Source organism: Crotalus tigris, unplaced genomic scaffold, assembly GCF_016545835.1.
Source record: "Crotalus tigris isolate CLP2741 ecotype Arizona unplaced genomic scaffold, ASM1654583v1 scf7180000017601.7605149639:7615979, whole genome shotgun sequence".
In the NCBI taxonomy this organism is placed as follows: Eukaryota; Metazoa; Chordata; class Lepidosauria; order Squamata; family Viperidae; genus Crotalus; species Crotalus tigris.
This window is the reverse complement of record NW_024096505.1, coordinates 1,680,001-1,697,999: the sequence shown is the minus strand read 5'-3', so window position 1 is coordinate 1,697,999 and position 17,999 is coordinate 1,680,001. Positions and strand designations below refer to the sequence as shown.

The 17,999-nt window shown below is 36.9% G+C and overlaps 2 protein-coding genes across 2 annotated transcripts in view; one reads left to right on the top strand and one right to left on the bottom strand.

Moving 5' to 3' along the window:
• Window positions 1-368: 368 nt before the first annotated feature.
• WDR4 (WD repeat domain 4) lies at window positions 369-13,624 on the bottom strand. Its single transcript, XM_039368784.1, has 11 exons — window positions 13,301-13,624; window positions 11,616-11,681; window positions 11,060-11,203; window positions 10,195-10,351; window positions 9,352-9,464; window positions 8,000-8,060; window positions 7,297-7,395; window positions 6,371-6,435; window positions 5,246-5,429; window positions 3,297-3,366; window positions 369-1,548 (listed from the first exon to the last, which is right to left on the bottom strand). The coding sequence occupies exons 1-11, from the start codon at window positions 13,417-13,419 to the stop codon at window positions 1,373-1,375; spliced, it is 1,254 nt and encodes a 417-aa protein (XP_039224718.1). The 5' UTR covers window positions 13,420-13,624; the 3' UTR covers window positions 369-1,372.
• A 408-nt stretch (window positions 13,625-14,032) lies between these two features.
• The window catches only part of NDUFV3 (NADH:ubiquinone oxidoreductase subunit V3), a 16,877-nt gene continuing 12,910 nt past the window's right edge, over window positions 14,033-17,999 (top strand). The window contains exons 1-2 of the mRNA XM_039368795.1: window positions 14,033-14,221; window positions 17,491-17,581. Of these exons, the coding sequence (XP_039224729.1) occupies window positions 14,174-14,221; window positions 17,491-17,581 (139 nt within the window). The 5' untranslated portion in view covers window positions 14,033-14,173. The remainder of the gene's footprint in view (window positions 14,222-17,490; window positions 17,582-17,999) is intronic.

The window sequence follows — 17,999 nt, the reverse complement described above, 5'->3', positions numbered from 1 at the left end:
ACATTGCCTCATGTATATATTGGACATGCATCAAAACATGTGGCTTTATTCTCTGCATGGTCAAAATCTATATAAATATTTCAAATTCAGTTATTTTCTTTATGCAAAATAACTGGAAAGGAAATGGGGGTAGTATCCACAATCATCCAAATTTTACATTTGATTTTGCATGTCACTAATTGGGATTTAAATACACAAAACAAGATGCTGATCAAGTGCAAATTGTTTTCACATATATCGCCAAATCTCTCAGATGTCTTAAGGATGATTAAATACTATTCAAGCACTGCAGTTGTTAACATCAAATTGCAAGCTTTGGACTGAAAAAAACCTGAGAGATCTTCACATTGACTGAATGCAGTCTAAAATAGATGTTCCATAAATGTTTATTACTTCTTTACTGTTCAAATGAATAATTCCATGGCAACATGAACTGAGGAAATTCCTTCAGACAGCGCTGGCTCAATAGCCTTGAAACAAGCACCGCTGCCTATGGTCAGCAATGACCAGCAGAGTAAAATCAGCAGAGACTCCTTTACCTTTTTACTGTTGAAAGAGGTCAACTTAATTACAGTGCCAATCAAACATGTCCTGACCCAAATACTGTCACTTATGTTCTTGTATTAGATATTATGTCCTTACTTAATGGCAGATTTGTGACATGAAGTGATTAATACAATCATTTTTGCATCATTGAGGCTTACTGCAGACACTATTTGTTGTAATATTGTATTACAGCTGCCATGAACTACGTTAACACTTAATTTGTGTTTCTGCCTATTTAAATGCATTAAAGACAACTGGAGTTAAGCAAAGCCATTTTTAAGGGCTTCCTTCCGGTTGTTTCTATGATTCAGTAGATCACATCTACTAGAGAACTCAACAAAATCTTCAGATACAAAATCCCAAGAACAATTGGGCTTGACCATGAACTCTGGCAGTAATCCAGGTTCTTTCTTATATAACTATATGGTATATATTGCCTCAACTTCTGGAAAAGATGGCTGGGTAGAAGTTTGACACTAGGCAACGATTTGGGTCCATTTGACATTGTTGAGACAGCATATTCTTGGTTCAGGAAGAAAATCTAATCAATTGGATTTGGAGAAGTTCTTTGTTATAATCCTTTTCTAGGTATTATTTTCAACACTGTCATTCAAGCAACATTTTAAAGCCATACATTTAGAAACAAGTTACTTAAAGGCACTGGGATGTGGCTTGTTAATCAGGTTACTTCTTTTGCTATTTGTCAGGGGTGAGGTATGCTGACACTAACCATCAGGCAGATTTAATTTCAGTTATGCCTAAGGAAAAGTTTCTGTTTTCTGTTCAGCTGCTTCCAAACTCAGAAATGTGATAGCACCGAGTATTATCAGGACAGTTCTTCAGTTCTGACTTTTTTGGTCTGTTCGCTTGATTCATACTGTGGATCTTTCCTCTTATTTTTCTGCTGCTGTAGTCTCTCTTCTTTCCTTTTTAGATAAATGGACATATTATCAAAAGACGCCTTGTAGAGATTTTGGAAGCAGCTCTCTTTGTCCATAGCACCTGCAGAAGGTAGAGTAGGTTAGAATTTTAAATAACAGTTACTTTATAGTGCCTGGCAAATTAGTAAATATTTATAAGCAGGGATTTTGTTTATGCCTAAGATGGGAACAGATACTTAAATCCTTATAACCTATCTCCTACCACGGAGAAGGAAAAAAACCTATTCCAATTTCAGCTGCGCAAAGCTGTAGGTTCCTCTTTTCCCACATTCAATACCTGGCAGTTATCATTCTATCAGATTAGCTAAGTTGTTTCTCTCCCATTGGTTTATGACAAGTAAAACTTTAGCCTATGCTAGCTAATGATAAGCATATCTGAACTATTAGAAAGAGAACAGATAACCACATTTGGATTGCTCACTCTCCAAATTTCTTGCTCTTTTAGTTGCTGCAGTGCACTATTAATATAACTGATCCTTCCAGTCACTTGTCCAAGAAAGAGGTAGGGGTGGGTGTGTGTGTTTGTGTGTGTGTGTGTGTATTACTGAAAACGGACAGAAACCCAAAAATGGGGAAAAACTGTAATGCTAAAACTATAAACTCCCAAAATAAGCACATCACAGTTTAAAATCAAAGGCATTCTTTCTATTCCTGAACCAAATGTTGTGGATCTATCACCTGGTTGCCTCAACTTTTCCTAAAACATTAAGTCTGCCAATAGGCCTCAAAGAGCTTGTTTACCATTATTTGAGAGATTAATTGCTTAACTATGAAGGGTTAGAAACTAATCAATATGCATGGTTATTCTATGATCATTTATCCTTTCTCCCCTGTTTTTTGTCAGAATGCGCTACAATTGAGAATTTGCTTGGTTCCTCACCAATGTCACAGGAGTGCACTCCTCATTCCGGCAAAGATCCATATCCATTAGAAGTTTATGCTAAGCATCATGCTGTGCAAATTTAAGTGACAAGGTGACTTTAAGGATGATATTAACTGGTATTTTACTCAACTACTGCGCGGAACTAAAAACAGCTACCATTAGGACTGCGATACTTTTCTGCCTCAGCAAAGAAAATAATCACCAGCTCTACGTATCTAATTAGTCTTTCTATTTGACTGCACAAAATTAACTGTGGTGGATTTTTTATTTCAGCAACCGTTCCAAAAAACGACTGAAATATTCACTCCCACCCTCCTTACCCATTTTCAACATGTTACAGCAGAAGAGATACTTTGTTCCCCTTTAGAAGAGGAAGAGATGGAAAAGAGCTATTAAAATGCTGGCAACAAAAAGATATAGCAACCACCGTTTTCATAGGAGTAGCACCACTAATTAGGCATTAAGAGCAGGACTCATTAATCAGCTCTGTGATGTTAATTATCTACGATAATCACTGCATTTTAATAGTCCCCTTTCCTCATCTGCTGATACAGTTAAGATCTGTGCACAACATTCTACTTCTTACCAGGAGGGGGCAAGTATGAGAGAACCACTCTGTTGTGTTCTCACGGTATTCATCAGTAAGTTGGACATTTTAATACCTGATCCCTGTGGCTTAAAGCCAGCTGAGGAATTCTGGGAGTTGAAGTCTGCCCATCTTCAAAGTCGCCAAGGTTGAGAAACACTGGCTTAAAGCAATGAGGCTTCCAGTTAACTTCTCCCACCTCCAAGAACCAATGCTCATGCAGAAACCAAAGCTAAACCTAAAGTTCAGCTTTTATAGAACTTCAGGGATGGTTTCTCCAAATATAGTCACACCCTCCATATAAAGCATTTGTTTGGTCTGTTAAACTCATCTTTCCTACCTTGAAACATTCTCCAATGGTCACATATGTACTTGGACATTTTCACTAATTCTTTCTTGTCAATAACAGGCTGAAAACAAAACAAAACAAAAAACAGTAGCTACTGAAAATTTCATAGGAAACAGGGTTTGTTTTTTTTTCATATGGGCTGGCTTGTACTGAGGACAGCTCCTATAATCTTTTGTTTTACCTGACCCATTTCCATGTCTTCATGAAAGTATACAACAATAAAGACATTTTACTTGTATTTTTAGTAAATTAGGTCAGTGCTTCTTTTGCCTCAACAGATCTAGTTTTTGAATTTAGACTGCTGTGTACTGCGTACTGTGTACTGACCCACAATTACACTTGGTTTGTAGCTGTGCACCTATACACATAGAATTCCCAGGTTGAGCTGCTATACCGAGGTGGCACAGCAGCTAGAGTGCAGTACTGCAGGTCACTTTAGCTGACTCTGTTCAACAGGTCAGCAGTTCAAATCTCACCGGCTCAAGGTTGACTCAGCCTTCCATCCTTCTGGGGTAGGTAAAATGAGGACCCAGATTGTTGGGGGCAATGTAAATATATATATACATTGCTTACTGGTGTACACCGCTTAGAGAGTGCTTGCACTTAAAGCGGTATATAAGTCTCATAAATAAATAAATAAATAAAATTTTCTTTTTCCTAAGTTTAACTGAGAAGTCTTCAAACCGAGGTACAATACTCTAACAAACCAAAAGCCTAGCCACCAACAGAATGGCAGGATAGATGTGGCAAAGAAGTTATATTTACTTGCTTCTGATCTTCCTTCTGAACAAGCATAATGAAAAGAACCTCCCTTTGAGATGGAAAGTAATTTAATCTAATCAGCCTAGTAATTACTCTAAATTTTTCCACAAAATATGTAGCATGGCAGATAGTATCCCTTGCATTTGCAATACAATAGTATATATATCAAATGCTCCCACACAACCAAAGAACATACAATATTATATACTGTTATTCAAGCACATAATAAAAAAAACAATATGCCTTATTATGTGCTGTAATAAAGAGATTTAGTGACTAAAGGAAAAACATTCCTTTGACAAGGTGCCAGCCAAGAAAACCAACTGTAATGGCGTATGTGCATGACCTGAGTGGGGAACAACAGAAATGCTGTTGTAAAAAAACAATCAGACAGACAGGGAGGAGTCTGCAGATGCTTAATTGTCAGAGAAAACAGCTTAGGAAGGACTCACCCTAATTCAGGCATGTCAAACTCGCAACATCACGTGACATCACGTGATGTATTGCAACTTTCCTCCCATTGCCGGCAATGGAATGGGCGCAGTTTTGATGTGATGCATCCGGCCATGGGCCAGCAGTTTTGACATGCCTGTCCTAATTGATCAAAAGGTTAAAAGTAGCAGCAGGAAGTTTGTATTTTCCGACTTGCATGATTCTATTACTTGTGTTTCCTACAGTATAGTGACTTTTAACCATCTATCAATTAGGGTGGGTCCTTCCTAAGTTTATTTCTCTGAGCATTAAGCAACTAGGAATTCCTCCTTCTCTTGTCCACGGCTCCCCTACTCAGCTTCTTTTTCTCTTGCCCCTCAAGGTCATTTACAGATTTCATTACACCAGTTGGCACACCCACACCCAAATATGTCTGTCATTCATACATATATTAGTTATGATTTGAACTGAGCTACTCTATCCCACTCAGCATAATATTCAATTACATATTTTCTAACAATACTCTAATTTTTAATTTGAGGGAATTAAATTGAACTATATTTTCTTGTTTAGATCTAGCAAAACAAACAGCAACCATAGAAGAATCGTTAAAGAGCTTAAGTATTACAATACAGAAATACATGGTAACCCAACCATAGTAATTCAGCAATTGGCCAGAATCCTTTGCCATATTTCACACAATTATAAATACATGTAGCAGTCTGTGATCGTACAAATTCTCTCACCTGCCACTGTCCATCCTCAGGTTGGTAGAATAGAAGAGGTATTTGCTGATTCTCCTGCAGTACCCAGAGCCCACCTGTTTCCTCAAATGCAACATCCCAACCTTTGTGGCTCAAGGTTATTTGCTGCTTAGAAATTAGGTTCTGAGCACCGGCATCAAGCTGGAAGATGGATACTGCAGGAATACTTTTAGAAGCAATCACATCAAATTATTCCCACACGGCAAAGGAAATGATATAGTATAGATCAGGGCTCTCCAAACTTGGCAACTTTAAGACTTGTGGACTCAACTCCCAGAATTCCCCAGCCAGCATGGGGAGTTAAAGTTCACAAGTCTTAAAGTTGTCAAGTTTGGAGAGCCTTGGTATAGACCAGGGGTAGGCAACCTTGGCTCTTTTATGACACGTGGACTTCAACTCCCAGAATTTCTGAGTCAGCATGGCTGGTTCAGGAATTCTGGGTATTGAAGTCCACAAGTCATAAAAGAGCCAAGGTTGCCTACTCTTGATATAGATTAATTCACATCTGATCAGAACCAACTCCTGCTGAATTCATTAGAGCTATGGCAGCTAAAGGAACTCCTAATGTTTCAAGGAATAATCCCCATTATCTGTCATGAAGAGATAGTCAGCAGCTTCACAATGTGAGCATTCATTAGAAATCTACTATAAACTCTTATTATCAACTTATTGAGCACCAAATTTCTATTGCTAAATAAGACAGTTGTTAAGTGAGCTTTATCCCATTTTACAAACATTCTCACCAGAGTTGTTAAGTGAATCACTGCAATTGTTAAGTTAGTAACATGGTTGTCAAGTAAATCTGGCTTCATCATAGAGTTTGCTTGTCAGACGGGCCCAGGGACACGGCAACTGTCATAAATACATACCAGTTGCCAAGCATCTGAATTTTGATCCCGTGACTATGGGCATGCTGCAACGGTCGTGTCAAAACTAGTCAGAAGTAACTTTTTTCACTACCACTGTAAATTTCAATGTTCACTAAACATGGTTGTAAGCTAAACACTACCTGTAAGTATAAACTAGACAGAAATCAGACATAGCTTATAATGAAAAAAAATGTAATTGTCTGCTGCTTCTATAGTAATTTTATTTTTTTCCTCTTACCAGTCATATAAAACAGCAATGTAATTTCCGTCACAAGAATAAGCTATTCTTGAGACTGCATATTTCTGAGGAGGAAAAGAAATGTAATCATAATTGGCAAGAGCTGATTTTTTTTAATGTGTGGGAAGAAGTAGGAAGAAATAGAAAAACAGTAGTAAAAAGAAACCTGTGGGTCAAAAATATACCCAGTTTTCTATAACAAAGACAGGCTGTCTCTTATTTTCTGTTCTCAGCAAAGACAGCAAGATGAAAAATACAAAACATCTAAGGCAGCGGCCAACCTTTTGGGCATCAGGGACCGATTCCACGGAGAGAGGTTTTTCCGCGGACCAGAGGGAGCGTGGTGTCGTGTGCTGCCTGCATCCTGAGTTTATGGCATGCCGCAGCCCAGTGCCAGTCTGTGGCCTGGTGCCAGTCCATGGACCGGGGGTTAGATACCCCTGATCTGAGGGGGCAGAGGTTGGATGGATAGTTAGTATGCAAAATGAAAATGCCCTTGACCTCCATGACTGGTGTAACCATTAAATCATGCACAATTGTTTAGTTACAATGTTTAGTATATCAGTACATCTGTCCACATAGTGGAGGTATATACTATAATGGTTAGTACAACAGACAAGAGTATGAGTATCTGCTTGTCCATGCAAACAGATAATTTAGCATTCCTCAAATTAGTATACTTATGTTGTGAAGTAATTGCATTCTACAATGGCTACTTCTCAGAGTAACAAAATATTGTTTACCAAGAAATCACCTTTTGATTTATAGAATCAAAAGGTGGTTTTCAGTAGCATAAACCTGCTCTCTGAACTTTATGACAGTTCAATAAATTCATTCAAAAAAGCAAGCACAGATGTACAAAAAGCAAGGAGAAGTAGAAACGTGCAGACTATATTATAGAAAACATCCATACAAAAAACAATTACCTTCTCATTCTTACTATCTTCATTTATATTCAAATTATTCAACTGAAAGCAATGTAGCTCTTTTCCACTTTTATACTTCCAGAGCCTCAATGTACCATCCTAGGAAGTTCAAGAGAGGAGCTAATTATTATTTTTGCCAAAGGAAAGGAGTTATTAATTGCACTGAGACCTCTTATATATACCCGTTAACAAGGTTCATATCATACTAAACTATAATTCCTTTATCTAAGCTTGGTTAAACAAGCTATAATGGCTGGGTCAACACCTAAATCTAAGCATGAGTCATAAGTAAGTCACCACAATGTGCATAAACACAATTTGATGAGCAAAAAAACAAAGAAACCACACTGTGACTTAGCACAATTATAAATTCAACCAATGGTTTAAAAGTCCTCCAAAATACATGTATATATATATCATATATATTCAACAATGAATATACAAGATTTCTAATTATTTCTAATAACATATTACTTTATTTCATATTGAACTTAACTAGATATTAATAATGAATCATAAGGTCTAAAATATATGTGAGAATGATGATTTCCTATAGTGTTAATGATTCTTCATGTTTCAGCCAAAAATATGAGAGAAAGCAAGGGAAATTGAATCTTTTACATATTAGAGGAAAGAAAATGCATTTTATAAGTAGTTTATTAACATTCTAGAAGATGTATAGAGTCCCAGATAATTTACATACCCCGGATGCTGATAAAAGAAGATCAGGAAAGTTTGGCACTACCAATATTCTGCTGACAAATCTAAAGAGAAAAAAATAAATTGAAACAAAAGCAATAAAGAGTAAAATTATATGTATATACAGATGTGCAAGAAATTTTGTACATAGACTGATATCTTTCCTTGTATTATGAGAAAAATCTGCATATGAAAAAGTTTACTGTAATATTTTTTTCTTTTTAATAAGTCAGTTTTAAAAATAGTCCAGCAATCTATTCATATTCTTAAAGTACATTCATCTCCAATTTTTACATAACAGTGACAAATAAAAGAAAAAACTAAAATAAAGTACTGTATAACTGTAAACTGAATTGCAGACCTCCATTTTATTTCACAATCAAGCTGAAGTATTGGGCTTCAAGTATCATACTAATTAGATTTGTATAGCATAGCTATAAGTAGCAAAGTGTGAAGTGTTTCTTTGAACATTAAGATTACTAATTGATTACCACTAGAAACCATTATTACTTCAGATATCAACATTTTCCAAATAAATATGACACTAGAGTGATAAATTAAATGGATTAGAGAAATCAAACCATGAAAAAAAAATGGCAAATGCACTGAAGACTTTTTAGAAATAAATTACTGCTTTACTGTATTGTGAATTTACACAACAAGGAAAAGAAACTGGGGAGACACTGAATGAATCATCATACAAAATCAGCAGGCCTCACTTGAATCTAGATCCTTTTGGAAAAAATAAAGGTAAAGGTTCCCCCTGCCCAGGTGTATCCGGCTCTAGGGGGTAGCGCTCATCTCTGTTTCTTAGCCGAAGGAGCCAACATTGTCTGAAGACTCTTCCGTGGTCATGTGGCCAGCATGACTATATGTTGAGGTGCACAAAACACTGTTACCTTCCCACTGAAGTGGTACCTATTTATCTACTTGCATTTGCATGCTTCCAAACTACTAGGTTAGTAGAAATGGAAAGTCTCAATTCTTCTCCTTTGTTGGGGACTAAGATTATCACACGCACACAAAAGAAAATAATAATTCTCTGAAATACTCTTAGATTATTGTTAAGAAATCCCTTTTATGCTAGGGAATGTTCTAATGGATGACATCTTAGATACATTTTGAAATAGCAACATAAGCTTTTCTGAGAATCTGAATTACCTCAGCATTCAATTCATTTATTTCTTCTAAAATCAGAGCTAAAGTGGATTCTTTAAAAACTTCCAAGGAAGTGAACATTTATTATTTTTTTAAGTAGTCTAAAGCATTTCTGATCCCAAGAGAATGATTAGAAAATTAGCTATTATGAAGCTTGAGCTTAAATATTGAAAATAGGTTTTTTTGGGTTATACTTACTCTCTGTGACCCAGGCAAAAGGACTCTATAACATGTGGTGCTTTAGTCAAACTAACTCTAATCTTCTCATCTCGATCAGCTGTTACAATATATCGGTCATCAGGACTCAGTGACTAATGACAATAGATTAATAGAAATATGATCAATGACATGTTCAGGCATAGTTATCCACCCACCAATTATAACATTTGTTTGGCTTCAAACTGATAGTCTGGGAAAGACTCGAAGGAATAATCAAAAGTTACTTGTCTATAACAAATGTTTACCTATATACCCATTTATCTTAATAATTATTAATATACAGAAAATGTTCATGTTTTTTTTGTTTTATTTGACAAAATTGAACTCATTAACCAAGCAGTACACACCACCTCTCACCCCAAGCTACCTCATAGGGGTGATTCTGAGGAAAAAAATAAGATTTTATTTTTATCAAAATATTTATCAAAGCTGCCCATCTCCCTCACAGACTGACACTGGGCTGTGTACAGATAAAATATCAAACCATAAAAAACAGTATATAATTTTTTTTTAAAAAAAGCATGGATGAATTAAAAATAACTGTCAAAGTTAGTTAAAAGGCAGGAGGAGGGCTTTCAGGACACTAGCCAGCCTCATGCCTGCATGCAGCTATGTGAGTCCCAAGCAAGATTGCAGAAAAAGTTTTTATGCCTTTCTGGAAGGTCAGGGGGAGAATGTTCCACCGGGCAGGGGGAATGGCAAGTGGAATTCTTTATCTGATAGGATCTGTAACATATCTTCCCTCCCTGATGTAATGAGATGAAGACAGACTTAAATTTGATTAGCCTTTAATAAAATATATTATTAAAAACTCATGTGTACCAAATCCAACAAAAGAGACAAGTGTCCAAGCTCAATGGTTCCTGCATTTTTTGGTTCTATTATTGAATAAGAATACACATCGCCAGATTTGTCAGCAACCAAAACCTTGTCTTCTGCAGAGGTTATTATCAGGGAGGTACATCTTCTCATGACAGGTCTGAAAAGAAATATAATTATAATAAAAATATAATTCAACATTTCTGAACTTCAAAAACTAACATGGTCTACATGTGACAAACAAAAACATAACAGTTCTGTAACACCCATTATCTCCTAGAATTCTAAAGATGGTTGGGAAAGATACCCAGAAGACTTCAGCTTGGAAGCAGCTATATTAGGTTCACAGAAAAAAACAACAACCCCATTACCAGTATGTGAGGCTCGCACATGGTTTGGGAGATTTGCCAACGTCATGGAAAGTAATTGTGAAGCCAATGGCTTATCCAAAGGAGTTGCAGAACAATACAAAAATATTTGTAGGCTGTTCTGCAGTTGAAATTGACAACAAAAATATAAAACACAATAATAAAGCTAAGAAACAAATCTGAGAAGAATGGTAAATTCTGGAAAGGAAAACTTGTGTGTATACCCTTGAGGCAGTCTTGACTTCTGGCAACTGCCTGGGCTAGTCCCTGCACTTTTCTTGGAAATTATTTGCCCTTGCCTGCTTTCAAGCTGAGAGTGAGTAAGGGCCCCAAGGTCACCCAGTGGACTTCATGCTAAAAAATGGATGGTCTCTGGGTTTATAGTCTAGTGCCTTAACTGCTATACCAAACTGATTGTCTACTGAAAGCCTGCATAATCATTTCTGTTACTAATGCTTAGATTAAAAAAAAATAAAAAAAAAACATTTTCCTCCCCATACCTTATACTCAGACATTCCCAGGAAGGCTTTCTGCAGAAAAGAATTAATTGTTTGTTGTCATCAGTCAGAACAAAATACTTCCCTGATGAAGAAAATGCACAGGCAAGGATATTATTTGTTTTGCTTAATGGCTTTCCATCCTCACTAAAAAGAGAAAAAAATGTGAAACATTTGATTCAAAAATAAACTATTTCAAGCACAACTTCCAATTATACTTTATGAGATATTTTTAATTATTTTTCAGAACAACCTTCCTTTAATCATGTCATAAATTAAGGAAGAAGGGAAGTATGAAAAGCTATTTCCTACTATTTATTTCAATTATTTGATTTTAATTTGTGTTTTAATTGACATCATGGTAGAAAAAGCACTGCAGAGGTTCTTTCCTCTTATAGGCAATGCTTATTTAAGAGAGGTAAATGCCATATTTTCCAGAAGTATCTCTAGAGATGCTTAATTATAGATTCAATTAGCCCCAATTAGCATAGTTGTTTGTCCTTGATATGAGATTGCAGTAGAAGTAATGTTCTATATACCTGGGAAATTAAATACTCACCTTTCTTGCTTTACTTGAAGTTTTTTGCTTGCAGTAGTACAGTCATAAATGAAAAGATCATCATTGCTGTCAATTAAATGAATAAACATCACATAAATATTTTCTACGGAAGCTATCTCTTTGTGTTGAATTCTTAAAAAAAAAAGCAGAGCAATGCTTCAGATACCTGTAGTTTACTAACCTATAGCTCTGTTTTTTTCCCAGACCTAAATCTAATCTCACTTGTTGGCATTCTCTGCCCCTATTCCAATTTCTCTTAACCTTTCTTAAAACATGATGACCAGAACAAAAACAGTACTTGAGATAAAAGAAGATCAATGCAAATATAGTGGAGCAATATATCTACTGATACAGAGTAAAACTGAATTTACATTTTCAACAACCTTATATTCAACAAGGTCAGCTATAAGTCAAAATACTTCTTCAGAATGTGATTATCAAGCCAAATATACTCCCTTCTTGTTTTTGTGCATTTTATTTTTTTCCTGTTTCTACTTTGTTATTTTAACTTTATTTTTCAGCTTGTATGCTGCCTCAAGTACTTTTTCATCCCACTTCTCAAAACTATCAATTGAGTTTTGTTTCTGTCTTCTACAATACGCTATCTCATACAGTTTTGTTTCATCTAGAATTTGTAATTTCTGTCATCTTTCAATCTGCCAAGCCCTTAACATTTGTCAGCTAATTAACAAATACCCAATAGCCTATATTAACTTCCAAATCAGATTACTATCAGGTAGTTTGTCAAATTCTATGCCAAAATCAAGGTACATTATATCCACAGGATTCCTACAGCCCATTAAGAAAGATACATGTTTTTTTAATAAAAAGGAAAAAAAAGATACATGTTATAAGTATCTTCCCCAAAATTTCTATGTAGAAATCTAACAATAAATTAAAATGTCCACAAGTTCTCAGTATTTCCATTTGGTCTCTTAAATGATCTCCATTGATTAGATATTGGTTAGATTCTATTCAAATATAGGCAATCTTTTGTGCCTTCCTCTATCCTGTGAATAAGAACGTCTTAAAAAGAAGAATTTAAGAGGTGGTCAGAAGTTTCCTAGGTAAATCATGCTTGGTAGTTTGTCCCCATACAGATACTTGGAATAAAGTCTTCCATTACTCTCAATTCATATCTTTATGAAAAATTTGCTTTTGGAGGATTATTGAATCACTGTGAAAGATAACTAGTGCTACTATTGGAAAGAGACAGTATCTTTTTTAGAAACTTCCAAATGTGGCTTTTGTTTTTGTTTTGGTTCCTTTTAGTTATTGATGATTCCTGGCAACTGCCTGGACAAGTCCCTTAAGTTTTCCTTACAAGGTTTTTTTTGGTCATTATTTGCCACAGCTTCCTTCCTAAGGTTGAGAGAGCTCTGTACACTAAAACCAGCAGTCTCTAGCCTGGTGCCTTAACCGCTACACCAAACTGGCGCTTTCTCCATATTAGTAGTGTCATAATTCGCAATTAATAAGAAGATATAATCAGAAGCTTCACTATCTTTGTCTCCATATTACTTTTCTTTTGCCTCTTTGCTTATACAATAAGCGTATACAATATCTAAACTAGCCCCCACCAATTTGATTTCTTCAAAACATATTGGATTACCATTCCCATCATGCCAATCAGTATGCATCCGTTAACAGTATAATCTACAGGCCAGAAGGCCTCTTTCACTCACTTGGTCTCTTTATAACCAGCGGCCAAAAACTTCGTGCCACCGCTAACCACCATCAGATCCTCGCAAATGAGGAGCCTCGGAGAAGCACTCACGATTCCAGCCACATCAGCCGCCTCCATCGCCAGGCCCAGACCCGCATTGGGGCGCCCGAGAACCGTCACCAGCTCATGATGTCATTCCCCGGCCTATTAATGATGATCTCAGACAAGCCTGACTTGCCATAGAGATGAGAATGTAGTTGTTTGAAACCTGAATTGCTAAAGTGATTAGAATTACGCCTTGTCCCTTTGTGGGAATAGAACTGTCAGAAGATGAAAAGTCCTAGCGATATTTATGCCATAGGTCTCCGTAATCTCGTCTCGTGGTAATGAACGCCCTGGGGGAGGCGCCAATCATAGGGAGGAAAGCTTTATTGCCTTCATAAAGGGGAATATTTGCAGCTCAGGGTTGAAATGAGGGGTCCTTGGTGCTGATGAAGTTACTTAGTTTGGGTAATAAAACGTTTGCAAGAAAACAAGCGAGCTCAGAGAGCATCAAGAACACCCGGGGGGGGGGGGAGGACGACAACATATTGCACTCAGGACAATGATCCTTTCAAGGACGTCCTTTCAACATTTTTAGCTGAAGCTCTGTCCACGTCCGTCTGCCTGGGCTTAGAATACACAGAACGGAAGGACGTCCCTCCACTCATCTCTCAAATTAAAGGGAGCTCGCCATTCCACCTCCCGCCACTACTAAGCAACACAAACGCCTCCCACCCACGATTGGCCTACAGTACTTGCATCGGGACGGCGGTTGCGGAAGGAAAATGGGGTGGGAACCTTTTCTTTGCGGCCAAAGGAGGACACGGAACAAGATTTGGGTGACGCCAAGATGGCGGCCTCCGTGATGGCTTGTTGCGGTCGTCTCCCGGCGTTTAAGGTAACGGAGTTGCTTATGGATTTAGTTTTCCTGTTGGGTGCCTGCCTGTAGCCAGGGTTATAAGCAATTGCTCCGCTGTATATCTGTGCCAATAATTAGGGTTTGTCTGTCTGGATTTGTCCTGAAGTTTCCAGCTGGTATAATTAGATTCAGGACATTTACTAATTTCATTCGGGGTATCTACTATTATCTAGAGGTAGACTATATCCGAGGATCACTTTCCAGTCTGCAATGCGAAGAATAAACTGTTAACGAGTAAAAACATAATCAAGAAGGTTTACGATTCTTATGTCATAAATTGTAGTGAATTTCAGTCCACTTCATCAAATATATGGATGATAATTTTGAGAAAAATTGAAATAAGCATACTCTTGGGGCGGGGAAGAAAAAAAGGGCAATGGTGGCAGGGAAGATAGAGACCAGAAGCAATGTTGTAGAGAAAATGTTAAGATTTCTTTTGCAGCACCTTGAGCTCTTGACTATGGAGATTCTCAGTCATCCAGATCATAATTATCCCAAAGGTGCTTTTTCACGAGGCAACTGGACTTTCTTGAGCTCTTGAGTTCAGTTGTGGCTAGAGTGAATTTTATTTTGAAAGATGTCTGAAATGAGAGATTTCAAGCACTACCAGTAATAAGTATTTCTTTGCTTGAGAGAGTAGATAAGACTGACAAAAGAAATCTTTTAATTGTTTTAGTATAATTAGGACAGGAGTATTTGTGGTATCCACATTTTCTCTTTGACAAATATTTTATTTACTTGAGGGTGGACTAGTTGTAGTTTCCGTTGGATATGAAGTTAGTGTCTGATGTTGCTTGGGTTCTTACAGAGTTCTGGCTGAATTGACTTGCATTTGACTCATTTCAGGGTAGGATTAGGATAGGATGTAGATTATTTGACTAAGTGTGATTAGACACAGGAGAAATTTGTTTCCAATGCAGAAGCTCAGTGTACATGCAAAGCAACAGAGTAATAACAATCATAGTAATGATACCAATAAGAGAGGTAATAAAGAAGATAAGGATAATTGTAACACTACAGCCATACAATATGTGTGGCAGAAGGGAAAAAACTGTCTCTGTGTCTAGTTGTTTTGGCATGCAATATAAGTCCAGAGGAGAGGAATTGAAACAGTTATGTCCAGAATATGAGGGGTCTGTAGATACTTTCTCAGCCCTTTTTCTGATCTGCGCAATACACATATCTTTTATGGCAGACAGGCTGGTTGCAGTTGTTCTTTCTACAGTCCTAAAGGAGTCTGTACCTGCCCTGTTTGGTTGCTGAACCAAACCAGACAGTTACAGAAGTACAAATGACAGACTCAATAATTCCTGTATAAAACTGTATCAACAAGCTCCTGAGGCAGTCTGAATTTCCTGAGCTGACACAGGAAGAACATTCTTTGTTGTGCCTTTTTAATGATGGTTCTAATGTTGGGTGTCCATTTCAAATCCTGGGAGATTCTGCAATCCAAAAATTTGAAAGACTTTACTTCTGAAATTGTGCTGTTGAATATAGCAAGAGGTGATAGATAGAATGGCTCCTCCTAAAATCCACTCCCACCTCTACAGTTTTGAGCATGTTCAGCTCCAGGTTATTCTGGCTGCACTCCAGGGCCAGTTGTTCAACCTCCCATCTATATGCAAACTCATTAGTCTTGAATGAGACCAATGACTGTTGTATCATCTGCAAACTTCAGTACTTTAACAGGGATCCCTAGAGATGCAGTCATTGGTATAGAGACAGAAGAGCAATAGAGAGAGCACACAGCCCTAAGGGGCGCCTGTGCTAATTGCCCAGGTACTAGATGTAACTTTTCCTAGCTTCACCTGTTGCTTTCTATCTGTCAAAAAGTTAATAATCCACCTTCAAGCTAGCTGAATTAGTTCAGAGTAAAAAAATTCTGCAATAATGATATTGAATGCCAAGCTGAAGCCTACAAACAGGACCTGTGATTATGTAAAACTATGTATCATGGATAATTTAGTCTGTAGATTACCAGGTTTAACTGTAAGCCTATGAATATTCTATATGCTCTTACTTTATAAACATGAACCATGAGGAGTCAAGGACTGCATGTATATAGCATTGATGGCATATGTTGAAGCTTTTTCCTTGCACTCCCATTCTTTTATCTTCTGTGCTGCAGTTTTCCAGTTACTGCCAGGCATCTTAGAAATACCTGTTAATAAATTATATTTATCATACAGACTACATTATTTTGTAGTCTGTATGAAACAAATGACTTTTAGAATCTTTTCTATAACCTAGCCTCCTTAGGTTCTTTCAATAATTGTAATATTGGTAGTCCTCAACTTACGACCACAATGGAGTCCAAAATTTCCATTGCTAAGCAAGACAGTTGCTGTGAGTTGTGCCCCATTTTACTACCTTTTTTTGCCACAATTGTTAAGTGAATCACTGCAGTTAAATGAGTCATATGATTGTTAAGTGAATTTGCTTGTTGGACATCAGCTGGTGTCATGTGGTCAGCTGACTACAGGACACCACGACAGTGCAACTGTAAAAAATACATGCCAGTTGCCAAGCACCCAAATTTTGATTATCTGACTGTAAGGATGCTGCAATAGTTGCAAGTGTAAAAACTGGCCATAAGTTACTTTTTACAGTGGCATTGTAACTTTGAAAAGTCACTAAACAAATGCTTGTAAGCCAAGGACTACCTGTAGTTCTGTGCATTGCACAGCTTACTTGAAAATGTAAGCAAATTTAAGCGAATTATTCTTAAATCTATATAAAAACAGCCAGAAAAAGTACAGGTCATTAGTTTCCTAGACTAAATTTTAGATGTGATTACCTGGAAATCTGGAAAAAAAATAAAAATAAAACCAGATGTAATTAGATACAACATTGAAGAGACAATAAGTGGTTTAATATTTCTAAGTGTATATTCATAATCTACTTTATTAATAATGCTTCACATTATTAAACTGAAAATAAGACTTCAGAATTTTTCATAAGGAATTCTTATGGGAGCTATTTTATAATCACTATTTCATGCCCATGTTACTGATCTGTGGTTATGTTATTGTATAGTTTACTACAGGCATGTCAAACTCGCAATATCACATGATGTCGCGTGACGTATCGGAGCTTTTTTGCCATTGCCGGCAATGGGGTGGGCGCGGCTCCGGTATTATGAAACCGGCCCACGGGCCAGCAGTTTGGCACCCCTGGTTTACGTATTTTTGAGAAATATATGCTAATTTAAAACATTGTTCATCAACTATCTTTCCTAATTCTTACAGGTTTTGTCACAACAAGCATGGGGTCTACGAAGTATGCCTTCTGTTTATGTCTGCACCAAACCAGGTGATTCCAAAAAAGGCTTCCCAAAAGGTAAGACAATTTATAACAACTATTGCCAAGAAAAATATTTATTATTGAAGTAACATTAATTAAGCAACTACTATTTTTCATATTTTGTAGAACGTCAAGATGAAAAGCTTTTGTGTGGGTTTTGTTATAGGATGAATGTTCTTACTGAAAAGAATTACATCTAATAAAATACTATTGCTCTGCCATCTTATAAACCATAATTCCCCTGGGAAAATCCATTAAATGGACAGGAATAATCACCCACTCTCATTCTCATTCTCATTCTCTCTCTCTCTCTCTCTCTCACACACACACACACACACACACACACACAGAGAGAGAGAGAGAGAGAGAGAGAGAGAGAGAGAGAGAGTGAGTTTCATTGTTGGGTGACTCTAGGTTTGCAGATTTTATAATCCTGTTACACAAGCTACACTAG

Bases quoted from the DNA above. Each gene is read 5' to 3' on its own strand.
- WDR4 (XM_039368784.1), bottom strand. From the start codon at position 13,419: ATGGAGGCGGCTGATGTGGCTGGAATCGTGAGTGCTTCTCCGAGGCTC. The intron at 11,204-11,615 runs GTGAGTATTTAA...TTCTCTTTTTAG, and splicing joins CTTCAAGTAAAGCAAGAAAG to TGAGGATGGAAAGCCATTAA. The intron at 8,061-9,351 runs GTAAGTATAACC...TTTTCTCTTTAG, and splicing joins TTTTGCCTGGGTCACAGAGA to ATTTGTCAGCAGAATATTGG.